Raw genomic sequence first — 25,417 nt, 5'->3', positions numbered from 1 at the left:
AAGAGCCGACTTAAGGAGACGGCTTGGGAGTGCTGTAGGCATAACTATGGCACACTTTCTCATCCAGCCCTCCCTTTGTGAGTCTAGACCCCCCCCCATTTACAGACCAGACCACCCCTTTTCATGACACACAATGACTACTCCAACTATGTCAGACCATGTCCCTCTTTTTCAGACCACGCATCATTTTTCAACCACCTCTTCAGACCACATCCCCTTCTTCAAACCACGTCCCCCTTTTTCAGGCCACGTCCCCCTTTTTCAATACCACGTCCCCCTTTTTCAGACCACGTCCCCCTTTTCAGACCAAGTCCCTCCTTTTTCAGACCAAGTCCCCCTTTTTCAGACCACGTCCCCCTTTTTCAGATCACGTCCCCCTTTTTCAGACCACGTCCCCCTTTTCAGACCAAGTCCCCCTTTTTCAGACCAAGTCCCCCTTATTCAGACCTTGCACCCTGACTGCTTTGTTCCTGCTGACTGGAAGTGAGGCCCCGAGCTCGGAGTCGAGGTAAAAAAGACAAAACAAAACTTTATGGGATCGCTTATTTGGGATGTGTGTGACACCCTACATCACTTGTCACCCCCTCCAGGAATCTGGGGGGTCTCCACTTATTCTGGGAGCCGCCCGGATGCTACCGGACAGCCGACAGGTGTCCGCTATAAAGGAAGATAATGGCCCCACTTTCGGGTGGTTTGTCATTTATTGTTCCCCTCCAGAAGAAAAACAGACACAAAACTTTGTAAATCCGGTGACAGATTATTTCAAAGCTCTTAAAAAATTCTCTGTGATCAAAGGACGACGAGAAAAAAACCCCCCCACAAGAACGTCCCGATGGTGATGGTGCGGAGGTTGCAGCAGCGCCTCTCCCCATCGCCAGGATCAGCAGGAGTAAATGGAAGGCTTTATCCTCCGCACGGATCACTCAGGACGCGCTCATCACCGGGGGATTAAGGTCCTATCTGCTCCTCTGGAAGCGTCAATTATCCGATCACAACCTGGCACCTTAATCCCGGCTGCTGGTGGCTCTTTTCATTCACAAACTGGAGCTAAAAGGAACAATTAAGCCCAAAGTCGCCCCTCAGAGCTGCCGATAAGCTTCCCAGCGATGATAGATGCAGCAGAGCTCACGGTGTATTATGCTACGTCACTCACTCAGCTCTGCTGTACAAGACAAAGTGTACAGGGAGCAGATCCACAGTAATGGGGCGAGGCGGGAGCAGATCCACAATGATGGGGCGAGGCGGGGGGAGGTGCAGGATTGGGATGAGGGTGTATTAGAAAGTCAGGTCCATAGATCTCTGAGTCGGCTGCAGAAAGACACATCGCTCGGCTCAAAGTTCTCGTCCAGAGGTGGGAACCAAACAGCATGACTCTAATGAGATCAGTTTTGGGATTGGACTAATTTTGGCCTCTGGCACCAAAAAAATAAAAAAAAATAATAATAAAACAAATTCTATTTAATGTACGATATAAATTATAATTATGTTGGATTTCTTGGCTTTATTAGGCTTTTATGTCATCCATCATCAGACATAACTTGCGGATACTTTCATGACGCTTCTTCTAATTTTCGTCATTTGTTACATTTTTCACTCTCCGATCTCAGACATTTCCTTGGTTTTCTTCACCAAAAAAGACGTAAAATTCTAAAAACATCAAACGCAAAACCCCGCCCTGCCTGTCAGTGTCTGCTTCTGTGATGTTTGTCTCTTTTCCTCCCGATAATCTGTCATCTGAGGACGGCGCGGGGAGCAGACGCCGATCTCCGCCATAAACGGATCCAACTGATAAGAGGCGAATGAGAGCAAAGTGCGGCCCTTTGTGTCGGGCGCACCCCATGACCCGAGAATACACCAGCGCTTGGATCACAGCGGCTGACATACTCTCAGGCTGCATTCACACCTTGCGGTTTTTCTTTTTATTTACAGGATCTGTGAAAGTTGTGAGATTTCAGAAGTCTCCTGCACACGCCGGACTGAACGGGAAAACCGCACCATTCATTCTTTCAGCAGCTTCTTTTTTTTAGTAAGGAGAAAGCGCAAATACGCTGCAAAAACGAAAAGCTTTCACACCAGTGATCGGCACCAAAAAACGCGGCAAAAAAATGCTGTGAAAAAAGCTGCAACGTGTGAACGGAGCCCAAGAGTGAAATGAAAAGTTCTCCGGCTTCTTGCTTTGTGTTTCGGGTAATCTTAGCGCTCAGGATCTCTGCTTGCTGTCAGCACAGGATAACCCTCGTTCCCATTCAGAGACAGGGGATATATTTCATTTTTTATTGAAAACTGTAAAACCTCTCTTAACCCCTTCCTGACGCCGAACACATACAACATTGTTTAGGAGCTGGGATCCTGCTCAGGAGCTGAACACTCCCCCTACAGGACGAGTGTAGTACATACAGCTGACAGCAGCGACTGGAGCCAGCTCTGATTGCTGCTGCGAAACCTCTTAAAGGGATTGTCAACTACTAGGGGCAAAAACTTTTTAAATGTCTTAACTGCAAAATAAAAAACAAAAACAAAAAACAACTTCCTTCTTACTTCCCATAGGGAACGCTGCTATTAAGAGGCATTTTATGCTTTGTCCACAGCGCCACCTCTGTCTACAGGCGGTGTCTGGTATTACAGCTCCGTCTCAATCATTTAAAAGACAGCTGAGCTGCAATACCATACACGACCTGTTTATAGGGGCGGCGCTGTTTGTGCACGAATGTGGACCATGATTTTCCAATTCTGGACAAGCACTTTAAGTGATCGTTCTGTAGACCCAAAGCGTTATAAGAGACGCGGACGCTATCAGTCATTGCCCGATGGGTGTAATAGTTGTATCAAATATCAGCAGGGGACAGGGTGTCTGGAGGAATTGCCTTTTATGCGATTGCTCAGCTTAAACGTCGGGGCCCTATTGATAGGCGATCTACAAGTAGCAGTTAGCGTGGAGCCGGCAGACGACAGGCGCGTTACCGCCATTAGTCAATTATTGATCGGGTCTTCCTGGAGTTACGTCTCTGGATGATTAGCCCTCAGGTCAGGACAGGCAGCGCCGGGAGCCGCCCTGACTTCTGAGTGCTTGCTCTGCCAGAGCCGGGGCCACAATACGAATATACTGAGGGGCCGGTGATGGGGGTCTTCATAAGAGCCCTGCAGGCAGCGCCTTATACGCGGGGCTTCACCAATGTCTTCGTGCCTCTAACTCCTGCCCCAGGATTACGCTGCCGCCTGCCATGCCCTATTGTAATAATTAGGACCAGTGCACAATACCTGCCAATAGATCTCAAGCTTGCGTCCGTCCGCATAAAGGATGCAGGAGTGAGAGGTGCAGGACGACCCCTTCAACTTGTGCATGACGGATTAACGCCAAGTATCATCATGCTAAAATACCGCTGCAACCCCTCCCTGATTAGCTGCAGCTGTGTCTGGATATACCCACCATAGCTCCACACAACATGCAGTGGTCATTCTCGGTACTGCAGCTCAGCTCCTATTGAGCAGAATGTGGTCTAAGCTGCAGTACCGGGGATGGCCACTATCTGCTCCATGAAGTGTGTACATGCGGCGGATCGGTGGGGGTGCCGGGGGTTGGACCCCTACAAATCTCATATTCTCATCACTCCATGTAACCACAAAGCAGGAGAATGCAATAAAGATCCCTAAATTCAGAAAAAAACTCACTAAGGCGATTTGACCCCTTTGCTTTTCGTCGGGGGGGGGGGGGGGGGGGTTATAGAAGGGAGACAGACCAAGCACCCGACATGCAAGGTCCTGACTCCACAGACACCCGGAGATGAGGACCTGGGAACTTGTCTTTTTTCTGGCCATAATATAATTTAATGTTGGGGTCTGCTGGGGGTCCACGATTCTCCCAGTGCTGCATTTGTAAAATAGTAGGAAAATAGGGAGTCGTTAACAATAAGTTCACTCCAGGAAATAAATACAAGGAAATCTCCATCTGATAACAAGAACGTCAAGAAAGTGACCTACGGCTCAGTTCACACTGGGCGGTTTTTATGTGGGTTTTTTATGCTTATTTTCAGCTGCATTTTACAGCACCAGCAAAGCCTATGACATTTCAGCAATCTGCACACACATGGTTTTTATGGACATAGAGCATGTCACTTCTTTCAGCCACTGACTTCCACGGGTGGTGAAAAAAACGCACCAAAAAAGCAGGTATCAGGATTTGCTGTGTTTTTGTGCCAAAACCTGGTTTACAGAATAGGACTTTTTTTTTCCCCAACACTAAACTTTATCAGCATGCACGAGAAACGAATCTAGTACGCAAAAAACACAGCAAAAATACACAAAAAAACACAATACAAAACGCAAGACAATCCGAGGAAAACATGCACTTTATCTGCAGCTTCTTTCCTGCCAAGAGATCAGGTTATGTATCAGAAACAAAAAAATCTAGTGTGAACTTACCCTAAAGGAGAAGCATGGAAAATCCCACAGAGCTGATAAGCGGATACACAGAGAGCAACATAAACGTGTGTGAGAGGCAGAACGTGTCCATAGATCACCCCGAGATCGGAAACATAGAAGTGACCACAGATAGGAAGAAGAGAGAACCAACAGAGCAACAAAGAGAGGGGAGAAACACAGAGACAACAACTGTGACTATGTATACTGCCCCTCACCAGAGATCAGCGGTGACATCACTGAGAATGTCTCCTATCCATCACCAGAGATCAGCGGTGACATCACTGAGAATGCCTCCTATCCATCACTAGAGATCAGAGGTGACATCACTGAGAATGTCTCCTATCCATCACTAGAGATCAGCGGTGACATCACTGAGAATGCCACCTATCCATCACTAGAGATCAGCGGTGACATCACTGAGAATGCCTCCTATCCATCACTAGAGATCAGCGGTGACATCACTGAGAATGTCTCCTATCCATCACCAGAGATCAGCGGTGACATCACTGAGAATGCCTCCTATCCATCACTAGAGATCAGAGGTGACATCACTGAGAATGTCTCCTATCCATCACAAGAGATCAGCAGTGACATCACTGAGAATGCCTCCTATCCATCACCAGAGATCAGCGGTGACATCACTGAGAATGCCTCCTATCCATCACCAGAGATCAGCGGTGACATCACTGAGAATGTCTCCTATCCATCACCAGAGATCTGAGGTGACATCACTGAGAATGTCTCCTATCCATCACCAGAGATCAGCGGTGACATCACTGAGAATGTCTCCTATCCATCACCAGAGATCAGCGGTGACATCACTGAGAATGCCTCCTATCCATCACTAGAGATCAGAGGTGACATCACTGAGAATGCCTCCTATCCATCACTAGAGATCAGCGGTGACATCACTGAGAATACCTCCTATCCATCACCAGAGATCAGCGGTGACATCACTGAGAATGCCTCCTATCCATCACCAGAGATCAGAGGTGACATCACTGAGAATGTCTCCTATCCATCACTAGAGATCAGAGGTGACATCACTGAGAATGCCTCCTATCCATCACCAGAGATCAGCGGTGACATCACTGAGAATGCCTCCTATCCATCACCAGAGATCAGCGGCGACATCACTGAGAATGCCTCCTATCCATCACTAGAGATCAGAGGTGACATCACTGAGAATGCCTCCTATCCATCACTAGAGATCAGCGGTGACATCACTGAGAATGGCTCCTATCCATCACTAGAGATCAGCGGTGACATCACTGAGAATGCCTCCTATCCATCACCAGAGATCAGCGGTGACATCACTGAGAATGCCTCCTATCCATCACTAGAGATCAGCAGTGACATCACTGAGAAGGCCTCCTATCCATCACCAGAGATCAGCGGTGACATCACTGAGAATGCCTCCTATCCATCACTAGAGATCAGAGGTGACATCACTGAGAATGCCTCCTATCCATCACTAGAGATCAGCGGTGACATCACTGAGAATACCTCCTATCCATCACCAGAGATCAGCGGTGACATCACTGAGAATGCCTCCTATCCATCACCAGAGATCAGAGGTGACATCACTGAGAATGTCTCCTATCCATCACTAGAGATCAGAGGTGACATCACTGAGAATGCCTCCTATCCATCACCAGAGATCAGCGGTGACATCACTGAGAATGCCTCCTATCCATCACCAGAGATCAGCGGTGACATCACTGAGAATGCCTCCTATCCATCACTAGAGATCAGAGGTGACATCACTGAGAATGCCTCCTATCCATCACTAGAGATCAGCGGTGACATCACTGAGAATGGCTCCTATCCATCACTAGAGATCAGCGGTGACATCACTGAGAATGCCTCCTATCCATCACCAGAGATCAGCGGTGACATCACTGAGAATGCCTCCTATCCATCACTACAGATCAGAGGTGACATCACTGAGAATGCCTTCTATCCATCACAAGAGATCAGAGGTGACATCACTGAGAATGCCTCCTATCCATCACCAGAGATCAGCGGTGACATCACTGAGAATGCCTCCTATCCATCACCAGAGATCAGCGGTGACATCACTGAGAATGCCTCCTATCCATCACCAGAGATCAGAGGTGACATCACTGAGAATGCCTCCTATCCATCACCAGAGATCAGCGGTGACATCACTGAGAATGCCTCCGATCCATCACTAGAGATCAGAGGTGACATCACTGAGAATGCCTCCTATCCATCACTAGAGATCAGCGGTGACATCACTGAGAAGGCCTCCTATCCATCACCAGAGATCAGCGGTGACATCACTGAGAATGCCTCCTATCCATCACCAGAGATCAGCGGTGACATCACTGAGAATGTCTCCTATCCATCACCAGAGATCAGCGGTGACATCACTGAGAATGCCTCCTATCCATCACCACAGATCAGAGGTGACATCACTGAGAATGCCTCCTATCCATCACCACAGATCAGAGGTGACATCACTGAGAATGCCTCCTATCCATCACCACAGATCAGAGGTGACATCACTGAGAATGTCTCCTATCCATCACTAGAGATCAGAGGTGACATCACTGAGAATGTCTCCTATCCATCACCAGAGATCAGAGGTGACATCACTGAGAATGCCTCCGATCCATCACCACAGATCAGAGGTGACATCACTGAGAATGTCTCCTATCCATCACCAGAGATCAGCGGTGACATCACTGAGAATGTCTCCTATCCATCACCAGAGATCAGCGGTGACATCACTGAGAATGCCTCCTATCCATCACCACAGATCAGAGGTGACATCACTGAGAATGTCTCCTATCCATCACTAGAGATCAGAGGTGACATCACTGAGAATGTCTCCTATCCATCACCAGAGATCAGCGGTGACATCACTGAGAATGCCTCCTATCCATCACCACAGATCAGAGGTGACATCACTGAGAATGTCTCCTATCCATCACTAGAGATCAGAGGTGACATCACTGAGAATGTCTCCTATCCATCACCAGAGATCAGCGGTGACATCACTGAGAATGCCTCCTATCCATCACCACAGATCAGAGGTGACATCACTGAGAATGTCTCCTATCCATCACTAGAGATCAGAGGTGACATCACTGAGAATGTCTCCTATCCATCACCAGAGATCAGAGGTGACATCACTGAGAATGCCTCCGATCCATCACTAGAGATCAGAGGTGACATCACTGAGAATGTCTCCTATCCATCACTAGAGATCAGAGGTGACATCACTGAGAATGCCTCCTATCCATCACCAGAGATCAGCGGTGACATCACTGAGAATGCCTCCTATCCATCACCAGAGATCAGCGGTGACATCACTGAGAATGTCTCCTATCCATCACCAGAGATCAGCGGTGACATCACTGAGAATGCCTCCTATCCATCACTAGAGATCAGAGGTGACATCACTGAGAATGCCTCCTATCCATCACCAGAGATCAGAGGTGACATCACTGAGAATGTCTCCTATCCATCACTAGAGATCAGAGGTGACATCACTGAGAATGCCTCCTATCCATCACCAGAGATCAGCGGTGACATCACTGAGAATGCCTCCTATCCATCACCAGAGATCAGCGGTGACATCACTGAGAATGCCTCCTATCCATCACTAGAGATCAGAGGTGACATCACTGAGAATGCCTCCTATCCATCACTAGAGATCAGCGGTGACATCACTGAGAATGGCTCCTATCCATCACTAGAGATCAGCGGTGACATCACTGAGAATGCCTCCTATCCATCACCAGAGATCAGCGGTGACATCACTGAGAATGCCTCCTATCCATCACTACAGATCAGAGGTGACATCACTGAGAATGCCTTCTATCCATCACAAGAGATCAGAGGTGACATCACTGAGAATGCCTCCTATCCATCACCAGAGATCAGCGGTGACATCACTGAGAATACCTCCTATCCATCACCAGAGATCAGCGGTGACATCACTGAGAATGCCTCCTATCCATCACCAGAGATCAGAGGTGACATCACTGAGAATGCCTCCTATCCATCACTAGAGATCAGAGGTGACATCACTGAGAATGCCTCCTATCCATCACCAGAGATCAGCGGTGACATCACTGAGAATGCCTCCTATCCATCACCAGAGATCAGCGGTGACATCACTGAGAATGCCTCCTATCCATCACTAGAGATCAGAGGTGACATCACTGAGAATGCCTCCTATCCATCACTAGAGATCAGCGGTGACATCACTGAGAATGGCTCCTATCCATCACTAGAGATCAGCGGTGACATCACTGAGAATGCCTCCTATCCATCACCAGAGATCAGCGGTGACATCACTGAGAATGCCTCCTATCCATCACTACAGATCAGAGGTGACATCACTGAGAATGCCTTCTATCCATCACAAGAGATCAGCGGTGACATTACTGAGAATGTCTCATATTCATCACCAGAGATCAGAGGTGACATTACTGGGAATGTCTCCTGTACATCACTAGAGATCAGCGGTGACATCACTGAGAATGCCTCCTATCCATCACTACAGATCAGAGGTGACATCACTGAGAATGTCTCCTATCCATCACAAGAGATCAGAGGTGACATCACTGAGAATGCCTTCTATCCATCACAAGAGATCAGCGGTGACATCACTGAGAATGTCTCCTATTCATCACCAGAGATCAGAGGTGACATTACTGGGAATGTCTCCTGTACATCACTAGAGATCAGCGGTGACATCACTGAGAATGTCTCCTGTACATCACTAGAGATCAGCGGTGACATCACTGAGAATGCCTTCTATCCATCACAAGAGATCAGCGGTGACATCACTGAGAATGTCTCCTATTCATCACCAGAGATCAGAGGTGACATTACTGGGAATGTCTCCTGTACATCACTAGAGATCAGCGGTGACATCACTGAGAATGTCTCCTGTACATCACTAGAGATCAGCGGTGACATCACTGAGAATGCCTTCTATCCATCACAAGAGATCAGCGGTGACATCACTGAGAATGTCTCCTATTCATCACCAGAGATCAGAGGTGACATCACTGGGAATGTCTCCTGTATATCACTAGAGATCAGCGGTGACATCACTATAGTTTATTATGACACTTTGTCACTGTAACAAATATCTTGTACTTAATGTAACTTTTATCACTTCCTAATAGCAGAAGACAGATGATGATGAGAGATGATTTCAAGGACAGGGAGGGATCTAATGACATCCTGTGCTCCTGGTTACAGAGGTTTGTTTTGTTTCCCCTTATCGGATTAGATGACCTGAACAGAGAGGAAAACTGAACCACCCCTGGCAGACCACCCATCACCCCTGGACCCTCAAGTGCAGGAATGGTGGTATACTTAATCCATTGACACTGGCTGTCCAATAGACTAACGGAGAAGCTTCATCATAACACACTTATTGATGGAGAAGCTAAATGGACCCTCATCCCTGAAGACCTTGTAACCCCTCAACATCTTCAGGTTTTCACACCCTACAGAAAATAATGATAAAATCTGATATTACCGTATGGAAGGTCCGGGAAGGGCTGAAGTGAAGAGTCCCCTTTTGTTTCTGCAGGAATGAATGGGGATCGATGCAGCCTCCTCCTAATGTAGCAGGTGGTCTCTGTCACATCCAAGGTCTTGATGGACGGGCAAGATGAGCTGGTGCTCAGCGCTACGACCATACAGGAAACCCAATATGTCGGTCATAGGGTGATGGAGCACCAAACCTCACGGACTGTCCATATAAATACAAGACTAATAAGCAATGTAAGTCCAATCATCCGGCCATTCAGGACCGTCAGGCGGAAGATGATGATCACTCCTACACGACTAATGGAAACGTTGGTCAACGATGAACATTACAACCACATGAAGGCAAAAAACTCTAAAAACAGAAACTGAGTGAAGCAGTGTCTGTACAGATACATATATACCAGGCTGATAATTGCTGCCCTTGTGAACCCGGCAACACTAGGAGCCGGAGCATTATCACGCCGGCAGCAGCCAAAACCTCTCTCTGAAAGGGTTAATATAGGAGACACTTCTTTTCAAGTCTGTAAACAAAAGAGACTGCAGAAAGGAGACAGTGATGTTTACCCTGGTAATAAAGCCGCACATAGTGAGACAATTAGTGTCCCCACAGTCCAAGACAGAGCCAGACTGACGGGAATTAACGCTTTCACTTATAAAAGGAGAACAACCCACCGAGCTCTCAGCACAACGCTCTCACCGCAGCAAAATGCACTTCATGGCGGTGAGTGTTTGAAGAATAAAGGCGTGAGAGGGTTCAAATGCCGCAAAACATATAGACCCCCACAAGAAAGGCACAAGTCACTGCGACACACAAAACCCATCACAACATCCAGCACAAAACTCCAAGAATAAAAGGACTTCTACATATACCTACATACTCATACTGAACCCTGCATGTATGTGTGGAGATCTATTCCTGTACATAGGGGGCAGTATTATAGTAGTTATATTCTTGTATATGGGGGGCAGTATTATAGTAGTTATATTCTTGTACATAGGGGCAGTGTTATAGGAGTTATATTCTTGTACATAGGAGCAGTATTATAGGAGTTATATTCTTGTACATAGGAGCAGTATTATAGTAGCTATATTCTTGTACATAGGAGGCAGTATTATAGTAGTTATATTCTTGTACATAGGAGCAGTATTATAGTAGTTATATTCTTGTACATAGGAGCAGTATTATAGTAGTTATATTCTTGTACATAGGGGGCAGTATTATAGTAGTTATATTCTTGCACATAGGGGCAGTATTATAGTAGTTATATTCTTGTACATAGGGAGCAGTATTATAGTAGTTATATTCTTGTACATAGGAGCAGTATTATAGTAGTTATATTCTTGCACATAGGAGCAGTATTATAGTAGTTATATTCTTGTACATAGGGGCAGTATTATAGTCGTTATATTCTTGTACATAGGAGCAGTATTATAGTCGTTATATTCTTGTACATAGGAGCAGTATTATAGTAGTTATATTCTTGTACATAGGGGGCAGTATTATAGTAGTTATATTCTTGCACATAGGGGCAGTATTATAGTAGTTATATTCTTGTACATAGGGAGCAGTATTATAGTAGTTATATTCTTGTACATAGGAGCAGTATTATAGTAGTTATATTCTTGCACATAGGAGCAGTATTATAGTAGTTATATTCTTGTACATAGGGGCAGTATTATAGTAGTTATATTCTTGTACATAGGAGCAGTATTATAGTAGCTATATTCTTGTACATAGGAGGCAGTATTATAGTAGTTATATTCTTGTACATAGGAGCAGTATTATAGTAGTTATATTCTTGTACATAGGAGCAGTATTATAGTAGTTATATTCTTGTACATAGGGGGCAGTATTATAGTAGTTATATTCTTGCACATAGGGGCAGTATTATAGTAGTTATATTCTTGTACATAGGGAGCAGTATTATAGTAGTTATATTCTTGTACATAGGAGCAGTATTATAGTAGTTATATTCTTGCACATAGGAGCAGTATTATAGTAGTTATATTCTTGTACATAGGAGCAGTATTATAGTAGTTATGTTCTTGTACATAGGGGCAGTATTATAGTAGCTATATTCTTGCACATAGGGGCAGTATTATAGTAGTTATATTCTTGTACATAGTAGCGGTATTATAGTAGCTATATTCTTGTACATAGGGGCAGTATTATAGTAGTTATATTCTTGTACATAGGGGGCAGTATTATAGTAGTTATATTCTTGTATATAGGAGGCATTATTATAGTAGTTATATTCTTGTATATAGGAGGCATTATTATAGTAGTTATATTCTTGTACATAGGGGCAGTATTATAGTTGTTATAATCTTGTACATAGGGGCAGTATTATAGTAGTTATATTCTTGTACATAGGAGCAGTATTATAGTAGTTATATTCTGGTACATAGGGGCAGTATTATAGTAGTTATATTCTTGTACATAGGGGTAGTATTATAGTAGTTAAAATCTTGTACATAGGGGCAGTATTATAGTAGTTATATTCTTGTATATAGGAGCAGTATTATAGTAGTTATATTCTTGTATATAGGAGCAGTATTATAGTAGTTATATTCTTGTATATAGGAGCAGTATTATAGTAGTTATATTCTTGTATATAGGGGCAGTATTATAGTAGTTATATTCTTGTACATAGGAGCAGTAATATAGTAGTTATATTCTTGTACATAGGAGGCAGTATTATAGTAGTTATATTCTTGTACATAGGAGCAGTAATATAGTAGTTATATTCTTGTACATAGGGGCAGTATTATAGTAGTTATATTCTTGTACATAGGAGCAGTATTATAGTAGTTATATTCTTGTATATAGGAGCAGTATTATAGTAGTTGTATTCTTGTATATAGGGGCAGTATTATAGTAGTTGTATTCTTGCACATAGCGGGAATTACTGCAGTTATGTTTCTATCCAACAAAAGCTGTATGCTGTTAATCCAACAAAGGACAATTACGGTATCTTTTTTTACAATGTTTTATCATTATCAGGAATCAGAGATAAATTTCCACCATTATATAAATCTAGAAACCATCTGGATAATTCCTCCGGTATCTACAATTTGCTGTTCACCTGTTTTTCTGACTAATTTGACCCTTGCGGTCATTCCCTGGCTTGTTCTGTGGCTGTGTGGTGCCAAGAAGGATGAAGGAACAGAGGTGATGCCACCTTCCAATGACTCCAGGACATTCCTGATTACACGTCCTGGCAGGAGAGGGCTGGAGGCCGTCACACAATGTCATTCAGCTGTGAAACAAGCAGCAAGTGATGGGGGAAGATCACGGCGATGTCCGGCTGCGGTGCAGTTGTCACCAAAACATAAAATATAACAGTAAAATACATTTAGAATAAATCGGTCTAATTAATTCTTATCTCCATTTCTGCAGTTAGTGACGATTTTGCCGAGCGGACGACGTTGCCAGCAATTTCTGCACCACGAGTAGATTAACTGTGAATCACATAGAAATAACAGCCAATTAGCTCTCCTGCCGACACCATTCATTACAGGAGGCCGCAGAGAAGTCAATTAATTAAAACTATTTTCCCAGTGACTGACGCAAATCACTAATATGCCTCCACTGTTGTATGATAATTACACGGCCTCATATAACTCACTGACAATGCTGAAAATTATCAGATTATATTCCATCTCTGCAATACAGACCGCAATCTGCAAGGAAAACGCCGCGTCCTAAATATCAAATCCATCACTAGAGATCACCGGTGACATCAACGAGGATGCCGCCTGTCCTGGCTGCGGCATCACTGAGGATGCCGCCTGTCCTGCTGGCGACATCACTGAGGATGCCGCCTGTCCTGGCGGGGACATCACTGAGGATGCCGCCTGTCCTGGCGGTGACATGACTGAGGATGCCGCCTGTCCTGCTGGCGACATCACTGAGGATGCCGCCTGTCCTGGCGGGGACATCACTGAGGATGCCGCCTGTCCTGGCGGTGACATGACTGAGGATGCCACCTGTCCTGGCGGCGACATGACTGAGGATGCCACCTGTCCTGGCGGCGACATGACTGAGGATGCCACCTGTCCTGGCGGCGACATGACTAAGGATGCCGCCTGTCCTGGCGGCAACATCACTGAGGATGCCGCCTGTCCTGGCGGTGACATCACTGAGGATGCCGCCTGTCCTGGCGGTGACATCACTGAGGATGCCGCCTGTCCTGGCGGTGACATGACTGAGGATGCCGCCTGTCCTGGCGGTGACATGACTGAGGATGCCGCCTGTCCTGGCGGTGACATGACTGAGGATGCCGCCTGTCCTGGCGGTGACATGACTGAGGATGCCGCCTGTCCTGGCGGTGACATGACTGAGGATGCCGCCTGTCCTGGCGGTGACATGACTGAGGATGCCGCCTGTCCTGGCGGCGACATCACTGAGGATGCCGCCTGTCCTGGCGGTGACATCACTGAGGATGCCGCCTGTCCTGGCGGTGACATCAATGAGGATGCCGCCTGTCTTGGTGGTGACATCACTGAGGATGCCGCCTGTCCTGGCGGTGACATCAATGAGGATGCCGCCTGTCCTGGCGGTGACATCAATGAGGATGCCGCCTGTCTTGGTGGTGACATCACTGAGGATGCCGCCTGTCCTGGCGGTGACATCACTGAGGATGCCGCCTGTCCTGGCGGTGACATCAATGAGGATGCCGCCTGTCTTGGTGGTGACATCACTGAGGATGCCGCCTGTCCTGGCGGTGACATCAATGAGGATGCCGCCTGTCCTGGCGGTGACATCACAGATGCCCCTTCTGGGGACATCACTACTCTTTACATGTAACTTATGAGAACGTTTGCCTTCCATTCCTTAGCAGCACTGCGGTCTCCCCTGCAGGATCTGCCATGTTTCGGACCCCCGCTCCCCGGTTATGTGCCAGACCTCCTCCTGTTCAGTACACGATGACAATAACATGGCTAGTACAGAAGTGAAGACAGGAACCAGACAGGAGAGAATCCTGCTGTCACCGGAGAGCGGAGCAAACAGGAGGAACTCATTTGCCTTTAGCATAATGTCTAGACAAAAACAATTGGGCAAAATGCCCCAAACCAGAGAGTCCCAGCGAGAGGAGAGAGAAGACTGGTCCCAGTGCACAGACAGACTGGGATGGATTTCCTCTGACTGATCATCAGGATCAGGGCCAAAATGTGTGCACGGCCAGGCAGAAATCCCATACTCCACGGGGTGCAGAGCGAGCGGCCGGGTCACAGCAGCTGACATGTTCAGGTATTATACCAGGGGCGTCACAAGCTGAGACCCCATAACTGGAGTGCTGTGATGTTCAATTAACCCCTGTTCATCTGGTTGGAGAACTCATTGCTTTAAATGCCACTTTATGACATTGCTATAAAATTCCATCTCGTGGACCCCCAACAACGTGATCCTTCGGATACATCAGTTTCATTGAACCAATGAAGGTGGGCCGTGACACGTGCACCATTAATGCAGAGTAGTGTACCGCAGCGTGATCGTAATACCGCCATACCGTGACTGATCAGCGCGACTATACAGACAAAGCCGTAAAGCCATGTACTGTAATGTAGACTAAATAATGCTGCCATATCATAAGTAAAAGCGCTAATATTCAAGGAGACTGGTCACTAGTTATAAATATATTTTGTTCCTCCTGGTGTAAATGCCACTGGTCTCCTGAATCCAGAGTAGTTTTCCTTTTGTCCCTGCGCCTCTCCGGTCCTGAGATATGACCTCGCCAGCTCTGTATAAATCTAGTCTTGTTAGTCAAGGGGGCGGGATCAACGTGGTGAAATACTGAGTGATTACATATTTATGACAAGTCCTGTATAAAAAAACTCCATTACACATTCATTATAAAATTAGTAAACCAGTGACCAAATAATACCACGGTATAGTAATATTATACCGCCATACTGTGCATACGAATTATCATACGTGATTAAACCAGGATAAGACCACCACACATAATCTAATATTACTTAAATAAAGTAACCATATAATACCTACACAGTAATTCAGCATCACCACACAGTGACCCAATACCTCCATACAGTAACCCAATAACACCTCCATACAGTAACCCAATAATACCTCCATACAGTGACCCAATAATACCTCCATACAGTAACCCAATAATACAGTAATCCAAAAATAAATCCACACAGTGACCCAATACCTCCATACAGTAACCCCATAAGACCTCCATACAGTGACCCACTAATACCTCCATACAGTAACCCCATAAGACCTCCATACAGTAACCCACTAATACCTCCATACAGTGACCCAATAAGACCAGCAATATCTCAGATGAATAAAGCCGGATCGGTCCGGCACGTGTCACATGAGGCGGTACCTTCAGCAGGTAGATGGGGATGTTACTGAAGTCCACCGGCAGCTTCAAGAGGAATCGAGCGGAAAACTCCCCGGTCTGTAAGAGAAGAAGAAAACAAGATTAGGGACAACACCATCCACAAGTTATAGGAGGGCGGCTACCGAAACCAGAGAGCCTGGCACCGGCCGGCTACCGAAACCAGAGAGCCTGGCACCGGCCGGCTACCGAAACCAGAGAGCCTGGCACCGGCCGGCTACCGAAACCAGAGAGCCTGGCACCGGCCGGCTACCGAAACCAGAGAGCCTGGCACCGGCCAGCTACCGAAACCAGATAGCCTGGCACCGGCCGGCTACCGAAACCAGAGAGCCTGGCACCGGCCGGCTACCGAAACCAGAGAGCCTGGCACCGGCCGGCTACAGAAACCAGAGAGCCTGGCACGGCACCGGCGACCATATAGGATGTCGCCCAGGTTTCCGTATAATGAAACTTGGTAAACATCAGGAAATATGACTACGGTTCTATTCACCGACAGCAAACACAGAACTTACAATGGAAAGGAGGAGGCACAAAAGCAGAATATAAGTCGCAGAATGTTTTATTGCCCGGCCATGTGGCGAGCTCGGTGACTTGTTACCAGCTCTGATCTCGGTGCCACCACCTGGCTACAAACCGCACAGATCTGCAGTGAACTGCAGGGATTGTGGGATGAAGTTTACACCCGCGGCTACCAGGGCTGTGGAGTCGGAGTCGTGGAGTCGGTGCTCATTTTGGTGGAGTCGGGAGTCGGAATAAAATGGTCCGACTTCTAAAATATATAATAAATTGGCTACAGTAATTCAATGCAGAATGTGCAGAATATTTTTTCATAGGAATTTGGGAAAGTTATGAAATGTTCTATAAATGGATGTTCTATTCCTGATCTAAGGCTACATTCACACAAGAACAGGTTCTTGCTATTGTAACGGACAATGCTCCAAACATGATAAGTACAATGACACCGATGAATGAGAGTAATGAACAGCAGCTAGAAAAACACTTAGGATTCAGTATGTGTGAGATGGAAGGCCACAGTGCTGTTCATGTAACTGAGGAAGAAACAGATATTACTACAGAAGAACAGCAAAATTATACTGTAGAAAAGATGATCTTGTTGAAGCTGCTTCACACCTCTTTCCTATTCATCACATGCGCTGTGTTGTGCACACGCTGCAGCTGGCAATAAGAGATAGTCTGCAAGAGGGACATGCTGGAAATCTGATTGGAAAAGTGAGGAAATTGGTTATTGCCGCCAGAACCCCTAAAATTGATTCCATCTTGAAGAGACGTGCTGGGAAAGGGGCAATTGTCGATCAAGCCACTCGGTGGGGCAGCACTTATTTAATGATTGAGCAATTGCTTGAACTACAACCGTTTCTTATAGATATAACGAACCCTCAGGTAACCCTAAATGAAGGTCAATGGACATAGGTGGCTGAATTGAAGGAATTGCTTCATCACCCATTTACCGTGACTAAAAAATTACAAGCTGAGGATTTAACTCCTGGCATTTTCATAAGGGAGCGGAAGAACTTGCTATTTTGCCTGTCCCAAGGAGGAGGTTTAATCGCAGATGGCATTTCTGCTTCAATGAAACGAATAGACACACAGCTATTGGAAAATAAAATTTTTCTGGCAGCTGTTTATGTGGACCCAAGTCATCGTATATTGCTTGATGATCAACAGCTTACTAAAGGAAAAGAAGCTCTGACTGAGGTAGCAGTTAGGATGAGTGGCCTACAGGAGGACTGCCAGGCGCAAGAGGACTTGGGTCCTGACAGTGCTGCTGCTGCCATATCTTCATCCTCATCAGATGAGGAGTTTGACTTTGACAAGTATTTGGATGACATGGAGCAGGCAAAGCGTTGTTAGCGATGTTCCCATGTGGTTACGGCTTTGACTCCAACCCAAGTTAGTGTAGAGAGGTTGTTCTCTGGCCTTAAAATTATTAGGTCAGATGTGAGGTCATCTATGAAGGAGGATCTGATGGAGGCAATTCTATTTCTTAGAACAAATTCATAGACTGCACAAATGTTATTTATGTTTTGTTGAAAACTGTTTTTTGCCACTTACATAGTTTATTACATATACACACACACATACATACAATATATATATATGTAATCGATATTACATATTTACAGTTTATTACAGTTTTTTGTGTTCTAAAGTTGTATTCCAATAAATAGAACATAATATCTATCTAAATATCTTGATTATTGGATCATAGAAATGATTAAATGTCTGATGTTCACATTGTACTACAATAAATTTTCACTTAAATATAAGCAATATATGTTGGAGTCGGAGTCGCAGGTTTGGCTTACCGACTCCACAGCCCCGAAAAACGATGAGCTTCACCAGTCCAAGCAGTGCAACCAAAAACCGCTACATGTACGGGCAGCGATATAATACTGCCACACAGTGCATAAGTAGTATCACCGCTCCTACAGTCACAAAATAATAAAATGACCAAAAAGTGCCACCATGCCGTGCCTATGTAATATCGCCCTACATTGCATATGTCCATTCCTACAGTCGCATAGTAATCTACTCATATAAAGGACACACACGGCAGGCACTATAGTATACCGCCAGAGAGGGTATATCACAATGTCTCACAATTTTCAGCTTTCTTTGCCAAACACTACAGAAGCCCTGATGGCAGTGCTGGAATACGACCAGAAAGCCGCCTGTGAAGTGACCGTCACACAGAACGCGTCACGGGACATCAACTTGTGAAATAAGGAAATGCCCGTCCGTCCTGTGGATGCAGGAAACTAAGATTTCTGGGAAAATCCCCACAGAAAGTGTTTCCTAATAGAAGTGCGCAGACGGCACAGCCACTTCCTCCTCCACAGCGCCCTGCACACTATAGTGGCAGTTCTCGGTACTGCAGCTTAGATCACATTCACTTCATTAGCTGAGCTGCAGTACCCAGAACGGCCACTGCACAGGGTAGGTGATTTATGGGGGGGGTATCGGATCCCTAAAATCTGATACTGATGACCTAGCCTAATGTTGTACCCTGAAATGTGCAGCGTCTCAGAGAAAACGTAAGACGCACTCATTAGCAAGAATAAATCTTGCTAAAAAGTGTGTGTGTGTGTGTGTGTGTGTGTGTGTGTGTGTGTGTGTGTGTGTGTGTGTGTGTCTTAGGGCCCCGTCACACATAGCGACGCACCAGCGATCCCGACAACGATATGACCTTGTCAGGATCGCTGTCGTGTCGCTACCTGATCGCTGGTGAGCTGCCAAACAGGCAGCTTCTCCAGCGATCAGCACCAGCGACACGCAGGTAACAAGCGACGCACGTTGCTTAGTTACCCACTGTGTACCTTAGTTACCAGCGCGCTGGTGCAGGGAGCTGGTAACCAAGGTACACATCGGGTTTCTAAGCGCCGCGCGTTGCTTAGAAACCCTCTATTTACCTTAGTTACCAGCTCCAGCGCGCTGATCGCTGGTCTCCCGCCTGTCACACGCAGCGATGCGTGCTGGCCAGCGGGAGACCAGCGATCAAAAAAATGTCCAGACCATTCCAGGACGATCAGCGATACCCAGCAGGGGGGCCGGTCGCTGGTCAGTGTCACACACGGCGATCTCGCTGGTGACATCGCTGTTGCATCACACAACTTGTGACTCAGCAGCGAGATCGCTGTGTGTGACGGGGCTTTATAGTCCGGACGCAGCTTCCTGTGGAGGGGAACAGTGATGCAGTGCCCTTCCTAATCACTGCGAGGACTGCTTTTGCCCCCTGCCCTACACTGATCAGTCAGACGGGTGCAGGGCAAAAGACAAAAATACCAGGCCCTGCACATCACTAAAGCTGCAGGTTCTGACAAGAAGGAAAATTTAGGCCATGTGATCAGTCACATGCCTGCAAGGAATGATATGTAGCAAATCTGTGTGTGCATGTAGCAGAGTTGTGTGTGCAGCAACACTGTGTGTATATGTAGCAAAGCTGTGTGCACGTAGCAGGGCTGTGTGTGCGCATGTAGCAGAGCTGTGTGTGCATGTAGCAGAGCTGTGTGTGCACGTAGCAGAGCTGTGTGTGCACGTAGCAGAGCTGTGTGTGCACGTAGCAGAGCTGTGTGTGCACGTAGCAGAGCTGTGTGTGCACGTAGCAGAGCTGTGTGTGCACGTAGCAGAGCTGTGTGTGCACGTAGCAGAGCTGTGTGTGCACGTAGCAGAGCTGTGTGTGCACGTAGCAGAGCTGTGTGTGCACGTAGCAGAGCTGTGTGTGCACGTAGCAGAGCTGTGTGTGCACGTAGCAGAGCTGTGTGTGCATGTAGCAGAGCTGTGTGTGCATGTAGCAGAGCTGTGTGTACATGTAGCAGAGCTGTGCACAGCAACATTGTGTGTGTAAGTAGCAGAACTGTGTGTGCATGTAGCAGAGATGTGTGTACATGTAGCAGAGCTGTGTGTGCATGTAGCAGAGATGTGCACAGCAACACTGTGTGTATATGTAGCAAAGCTGTGTGCACGTAGCAGGGCTGTGTGTGCGCATGTAGCAGAGCTGTGTGTGCATGTAGCAGAGCTGTGTGTGCATATAGCAGAGCTGTGTGTGCATGTAGCAGAGCTGTGTGTGCATGTAGCAGAGCTGTGTGTGCATGTAGCAGAGATGTGTGTACATGTAGCAGAGATGTGCACAGCAACATTGTGTGTGTAAGTAGCAGAACTGTGTGTGCATGTAGCAGAGATGTGTGTACATGTAGCAGAGCTGTGTGTGCATGTAGCAGAGATGTGCACAGCAACACTGTGTGTAAGTAGCAAAACTGTGTGTGCATGTAGCAGAGTTGTGTGTGCAGCAACACTGTGTGTATATATAGCAGAGTTGTGTGTGCATGTAGCAGAGCTGTGTGCAGCTAAACTGTGTGTGTATGTAGCAAAGCTGTGTGTACGTAGCAGAGCTGTGTGTGCATGTAGCAGAGCTTTGTGCGCATGCAGAGCTGTGTGTGCATGTAGCAGAGCTTTGTGCGCATGCAGAGCTGTGTGTGCATGTAGCAGAGCTGTGTGTGCATGTAGCAGAGCTTTGTGCGCATGCAGAGCTGTGTGTGCATGTAGCAGGGATGTGTGTGCAGAAACACTGTATGTAGAGGAGTTGTGTGTGCATATGTAGCATAGCTGTGTGTGCAGCAACACTGTGTGTATATGTAGCAGAGCTGTGTGTTTGCGTACACTGTGCAGAATTATTAGGCAGTGAGGATTTTGACTGTATTATTTTCAGACAGATTTTCCAACTTTGATCTGTATAAACCTAAATGCTGATTGGATGAAGATCAGGTGAGGTGTATTTATGTAATGAAGGGGTGTGGCCTCATAATGCCCCAATCTCATTTTCATCAGGCAAAATAAGAAAATTCTCCGACTTTGAGACGTCCCAGGTCATTACCAATCTACAGAGGAGGCCGCTCCTGAGATTGTCCGATATCTGGGAGATCACAGAACAGCAAAAGGGTCACAGCAAATAATCACCAGGGGCAGAACACAGGAGAAAACGATATGGGAAGAAACAGAGGAGAAGAAACCATGAGCCGGGATCCTCCAGTGCCTCCACAGCCTCCCCAGAGGCCAGAAGTACAGGATGCTCAGAGACACAGCCGAGGTGAGGAGGCCGAGCCCGACCACCACTGAGCAAGACACAGGAGTACAAGGTGTTCAGAGACACGGCCGAGGGGAGGAGGCCGAGCCCGACCACCACTGAGGAAGACACAGAAATACAAGGAGCTCAGTGACATGGCCGATTGGAGGAGGCTGAGCCCGACCACCACTGAGAAAGACACAGAAGTACAAGGTGCTCAGAGACACGGCCGAGGGGAGGAGGCTGAGCCCGACCACCACTGAGCAAGACAAAGAAGTATCAATCCAGAGACCAGAACAGAGCTAGGAATATGGGGTAGAGCACAAATCACACCTACATCACATGGTGGCACATTCCTCTTACCCAATTATTCTTCTTCCCGGCGTAGATTTCCATGTTCTCCCCATACTGAGGCTCCTCCAGCAACGTCTGATACTCAAACATGAGGCGCGAGCTCTCACTAAGGCGGCTGCACTGGTACTGGTGATACTGCTGGACCAGCTCCTTCACCACCTGCAGGAGGCACTCCGGGTCCGAGGCGTCCCACTCTGCCAGACTCTATAAGAAGTGTCAGACATAAGAAACAACAGTATTATAGTAGTTATATTCTTGTACATAGGAGCAATATTATAGTAGTTATATTCTTGTACATAGGAGCAATATTATAGTAGTTATATTCCTGTACATAGGGGCAGTATTATAGTAGTTATATTCTTGTACATAGGGAGCAGTATTATAGTAGTTATATTCTTGTACATAGGGGGCAGTATTATAGTAGTTATATTCTTGTACATAGGGAGCAGTATTATAGTAGTTATATTCTTGTACATAGGGGCAGTATTATAGTAGTTATAATCTTGTACATAGGGGTAGTATTATAGTAGTTATAATCTTGTACATAGGGGTAGTATTATAGTAGTTATATTCTTGAACATAGGAGCAGTATTATAGTAGTTATATTCTTGTACATAGGAGCAGTATTATAGTAGATATATTCTTGTACATAGGGAGCAGTATTATAGTAGTTATATTCTTGTACATAGGAGCAGTATTATAGTAGTTATAATCTTGTACATAGGGGTAGTATTATAGTAGTTATATTCTTGAACATAGGAGCAGTATTATAGTAGTTATATTCTTGTACATAGGAGCAGTATTATAGTAGATATATTCTTGTACATAGGGAGCAGTATTATAGTAGTTATATTCTTGTACATAGGAGCAGTATTATAGTAGTTATATTCTTGTACATAGGGGGCAGTATTATAGTAGTTATATTCTTGTACATAGGGAGCAGTATTATAGTAGTTATATTTTTGTACATAGGAGCAGTATTATAGTAGTTATATTCTTGTACATAGGGGCAGTATTATAGTAGTTATATTCTTGTACATAGGAGCAGTATTATAGTAGTTATATTCTTGTACATAGGAGCAGTATTATAGTAGTTATATTCTTGTACATAGGAGCAGTATTATAGTAGATATATTCTTGTACATAGGAGCAGTATTATAGTAGTTATATTCTTGTACATAGGGGGCAGTATTATAGTATATATTCTTGTACATAGGGAGCAGTATTATAGTAGTTATATTCTTGTACATAGGAGCAGTATTATAGTAGTTATATTCTTGTACATAGGAGCAGTATTATAGTAGTTATATTCTTGTACATAGGGGGCAGTATTATAGTAGTTATATTCTTGTACATAGGGGGCAGTATTATAGTAGTTATATTCTTGTACATAGGCGAAGTCTTATAGTAGTTATATTCTTGTACATAGGGGGCAGTATTATAGTAGTTATATTCTTCTACATAGGGGGCGGTATTATATTAGTTATATTCTTGTACATAGGAGCAGTATTAGGCTGAGTGCAGACGGAGTTTTGAGCCCTGCGGATTTTTCCGTGCAGAATGGAAGAAAACCGCAGGTCAAATGACCTGCATTTTTCCTGCGGATTTCTTCCATTTTTCACGCGGTTTTCATGCTTTTCATGCGGTTTTTGTGCGGTTTTCCATTGCGGTTTTCCCCCTGCGGATTTGGTGACAGGGGAGATGGAAAACCGCACAAAAGAAGTAACATGCTGCGGATTTTGTACCGCGGGAAAACCGCGCGGAAAAATCTGCAGCGTCTGCACAGCGGTTTTTTTTTTTACATTCATTTTAAAGCTACTGTACATCACAATGCGGATATGCAGCGTTTCTGCGTGGTAAAATCCGCTGCGGAACCGCTGCAAATCTGCATCGTGTGCACATGGCCTTATAGTAGTTATATTCTTGTACATAGGGGCAGTATTATAGTAGTTATATTCTTGTACATAGGGGCAGTATTATAGTAGTTATATTCTTGTACATAGGAGCAGTATTATAGTAGTTATATTCTTGTACATAGGGGCAGTATTATAGTAGTTATATTCTTGTACATAGGGGCAGTATTATAGTAGTTATATTCTTTTACATAGAGGCAGTATTATAGTAGTTATATTCTTGTACATAGGAGCAGTATTATAGTAGTTATATTCTTGTATATGGGGGCAGTATTATAGTAGTTATATTCATGTACATAGGAGCAGTATTATAGTAGTTATATTCTTGTACATAGAGGCAGTATTATAGTAGTTATATTCTTGTACATAGGGGCAGTATTATAGTAGTTATATTCTTGTACATAGGGGCAGTATTATAGTAGTTATATTCTTGTACATAGGGGCAGTATTATAGTAGTTATATTCTTGTACATAGGGGCAGTATTATAGTAGTTATATTTTTGTACATAGGGGCAGTTTTATAGCAGTTATATTATTTTCACAGAGGGCAGCATTATGCTACAACATTATAATAAAATCTCTATAATGACATGTCTTTATGATGTAACCTAGGACCATTCATTGCACCCAGATGTTAATATTACTGGTGGATGGAAGCACATTATGATGATGATGGTGATCATCCGTTCTGAATGCTGACACTCTATAGATGCATACATACATGGAGGTAGTATGCAGGCTGGCTGTGTACCCGGGGAAGGTGCGGAGATGAGTGGGTTTACAGTCTTTTCTGTATCTGAACAGACGAGCGCTGCGGGTGTATTTATAGGAAGCCTGGAATGTATTGATCAATGGCAGATCGTCTCTTTTCCATTCAGTCAGATGATAAAGGCGCCATTTCCTGCAGCCGGGGCCGAGCGCGTCACTCTGACATCTGTCTATTTGTAGTGCGGCTGCTAGTGTTCTCGGTTAGCTCTATCACAATTACACAACGGGTGAGTCATCAGGGAGTGATGTCATCGGCCCATGACTCACGGGCCGGAGAATCATTAACCCTGAAGTAAGAGGACATTGTATGCTGCCCACATCATGGAGTGGGGACACGTACACGTACCGTAAAAACATGTTTAATTTTCCACCTTGCAATATGTCGGTTATAAATCTGCGTTTCGCTGCGGCTTATCTGGTTTCTGTAGGTGCTAATTTTACAATAGTTGCCAAAGATCAGGTAA

The 25,417-nt window shown here is 45.4% G+C and overlaps 1 protein-coding gene across 6 annotated transcripts in view; it reads right to left on the bottom strand.

The window, feature by feature from the left end:
* Positions 1-25,417, bottom strand: part of BABAM2 (BRISC and BRCA1 A complex member 2) — a 142,420-nt gene that overhangs the window by 79,318 nt on the left and 37,685 nt on the right. For 5 of the 6 annotated variants that reach the window (XM_073556334.1, XM_073556333.1, XM_073556330.1 and 2 more), the window contains exons 5-6: positions 22,282-22,476; positions 16,323-16,397 (exon numbers count right to left, since the gene is read on the bottom strand). In XM_073556334.1, coding sequence (XP_073412435.1) covers positions 16,323-16,397; positions 22,282-22,476 — 270 coding nt within the window. The remainder of the gene's footprint in view (positions 1-16,322; positions 16,398-22,281; positions 22,477-25,417) is intronic. The other variant, XM_073556332.1, reaches the window with a different exon arrangement.

Source organism: Dendrobates tinctorius, unplaced genomic scaffold (assembly GCF_039654945.1).
Source record: "Dendrobates tinctorius isolate UK_male_01 unplaced genomic scaffold, ASM3965494v1 ptg000232l, whole genome shotgun sequence".
NCBI classification, from domain to species: Eukaryota; Metazoa; Chordata; class Amphibia; order Anura; family Dendrobatidae; genus Dendrobates; species Dendrobates tinctorius.
Note: the sequence above shows the minus strand (reverse complement) of the source record. Positions and strands in the feature narration are given on the sequence as shown.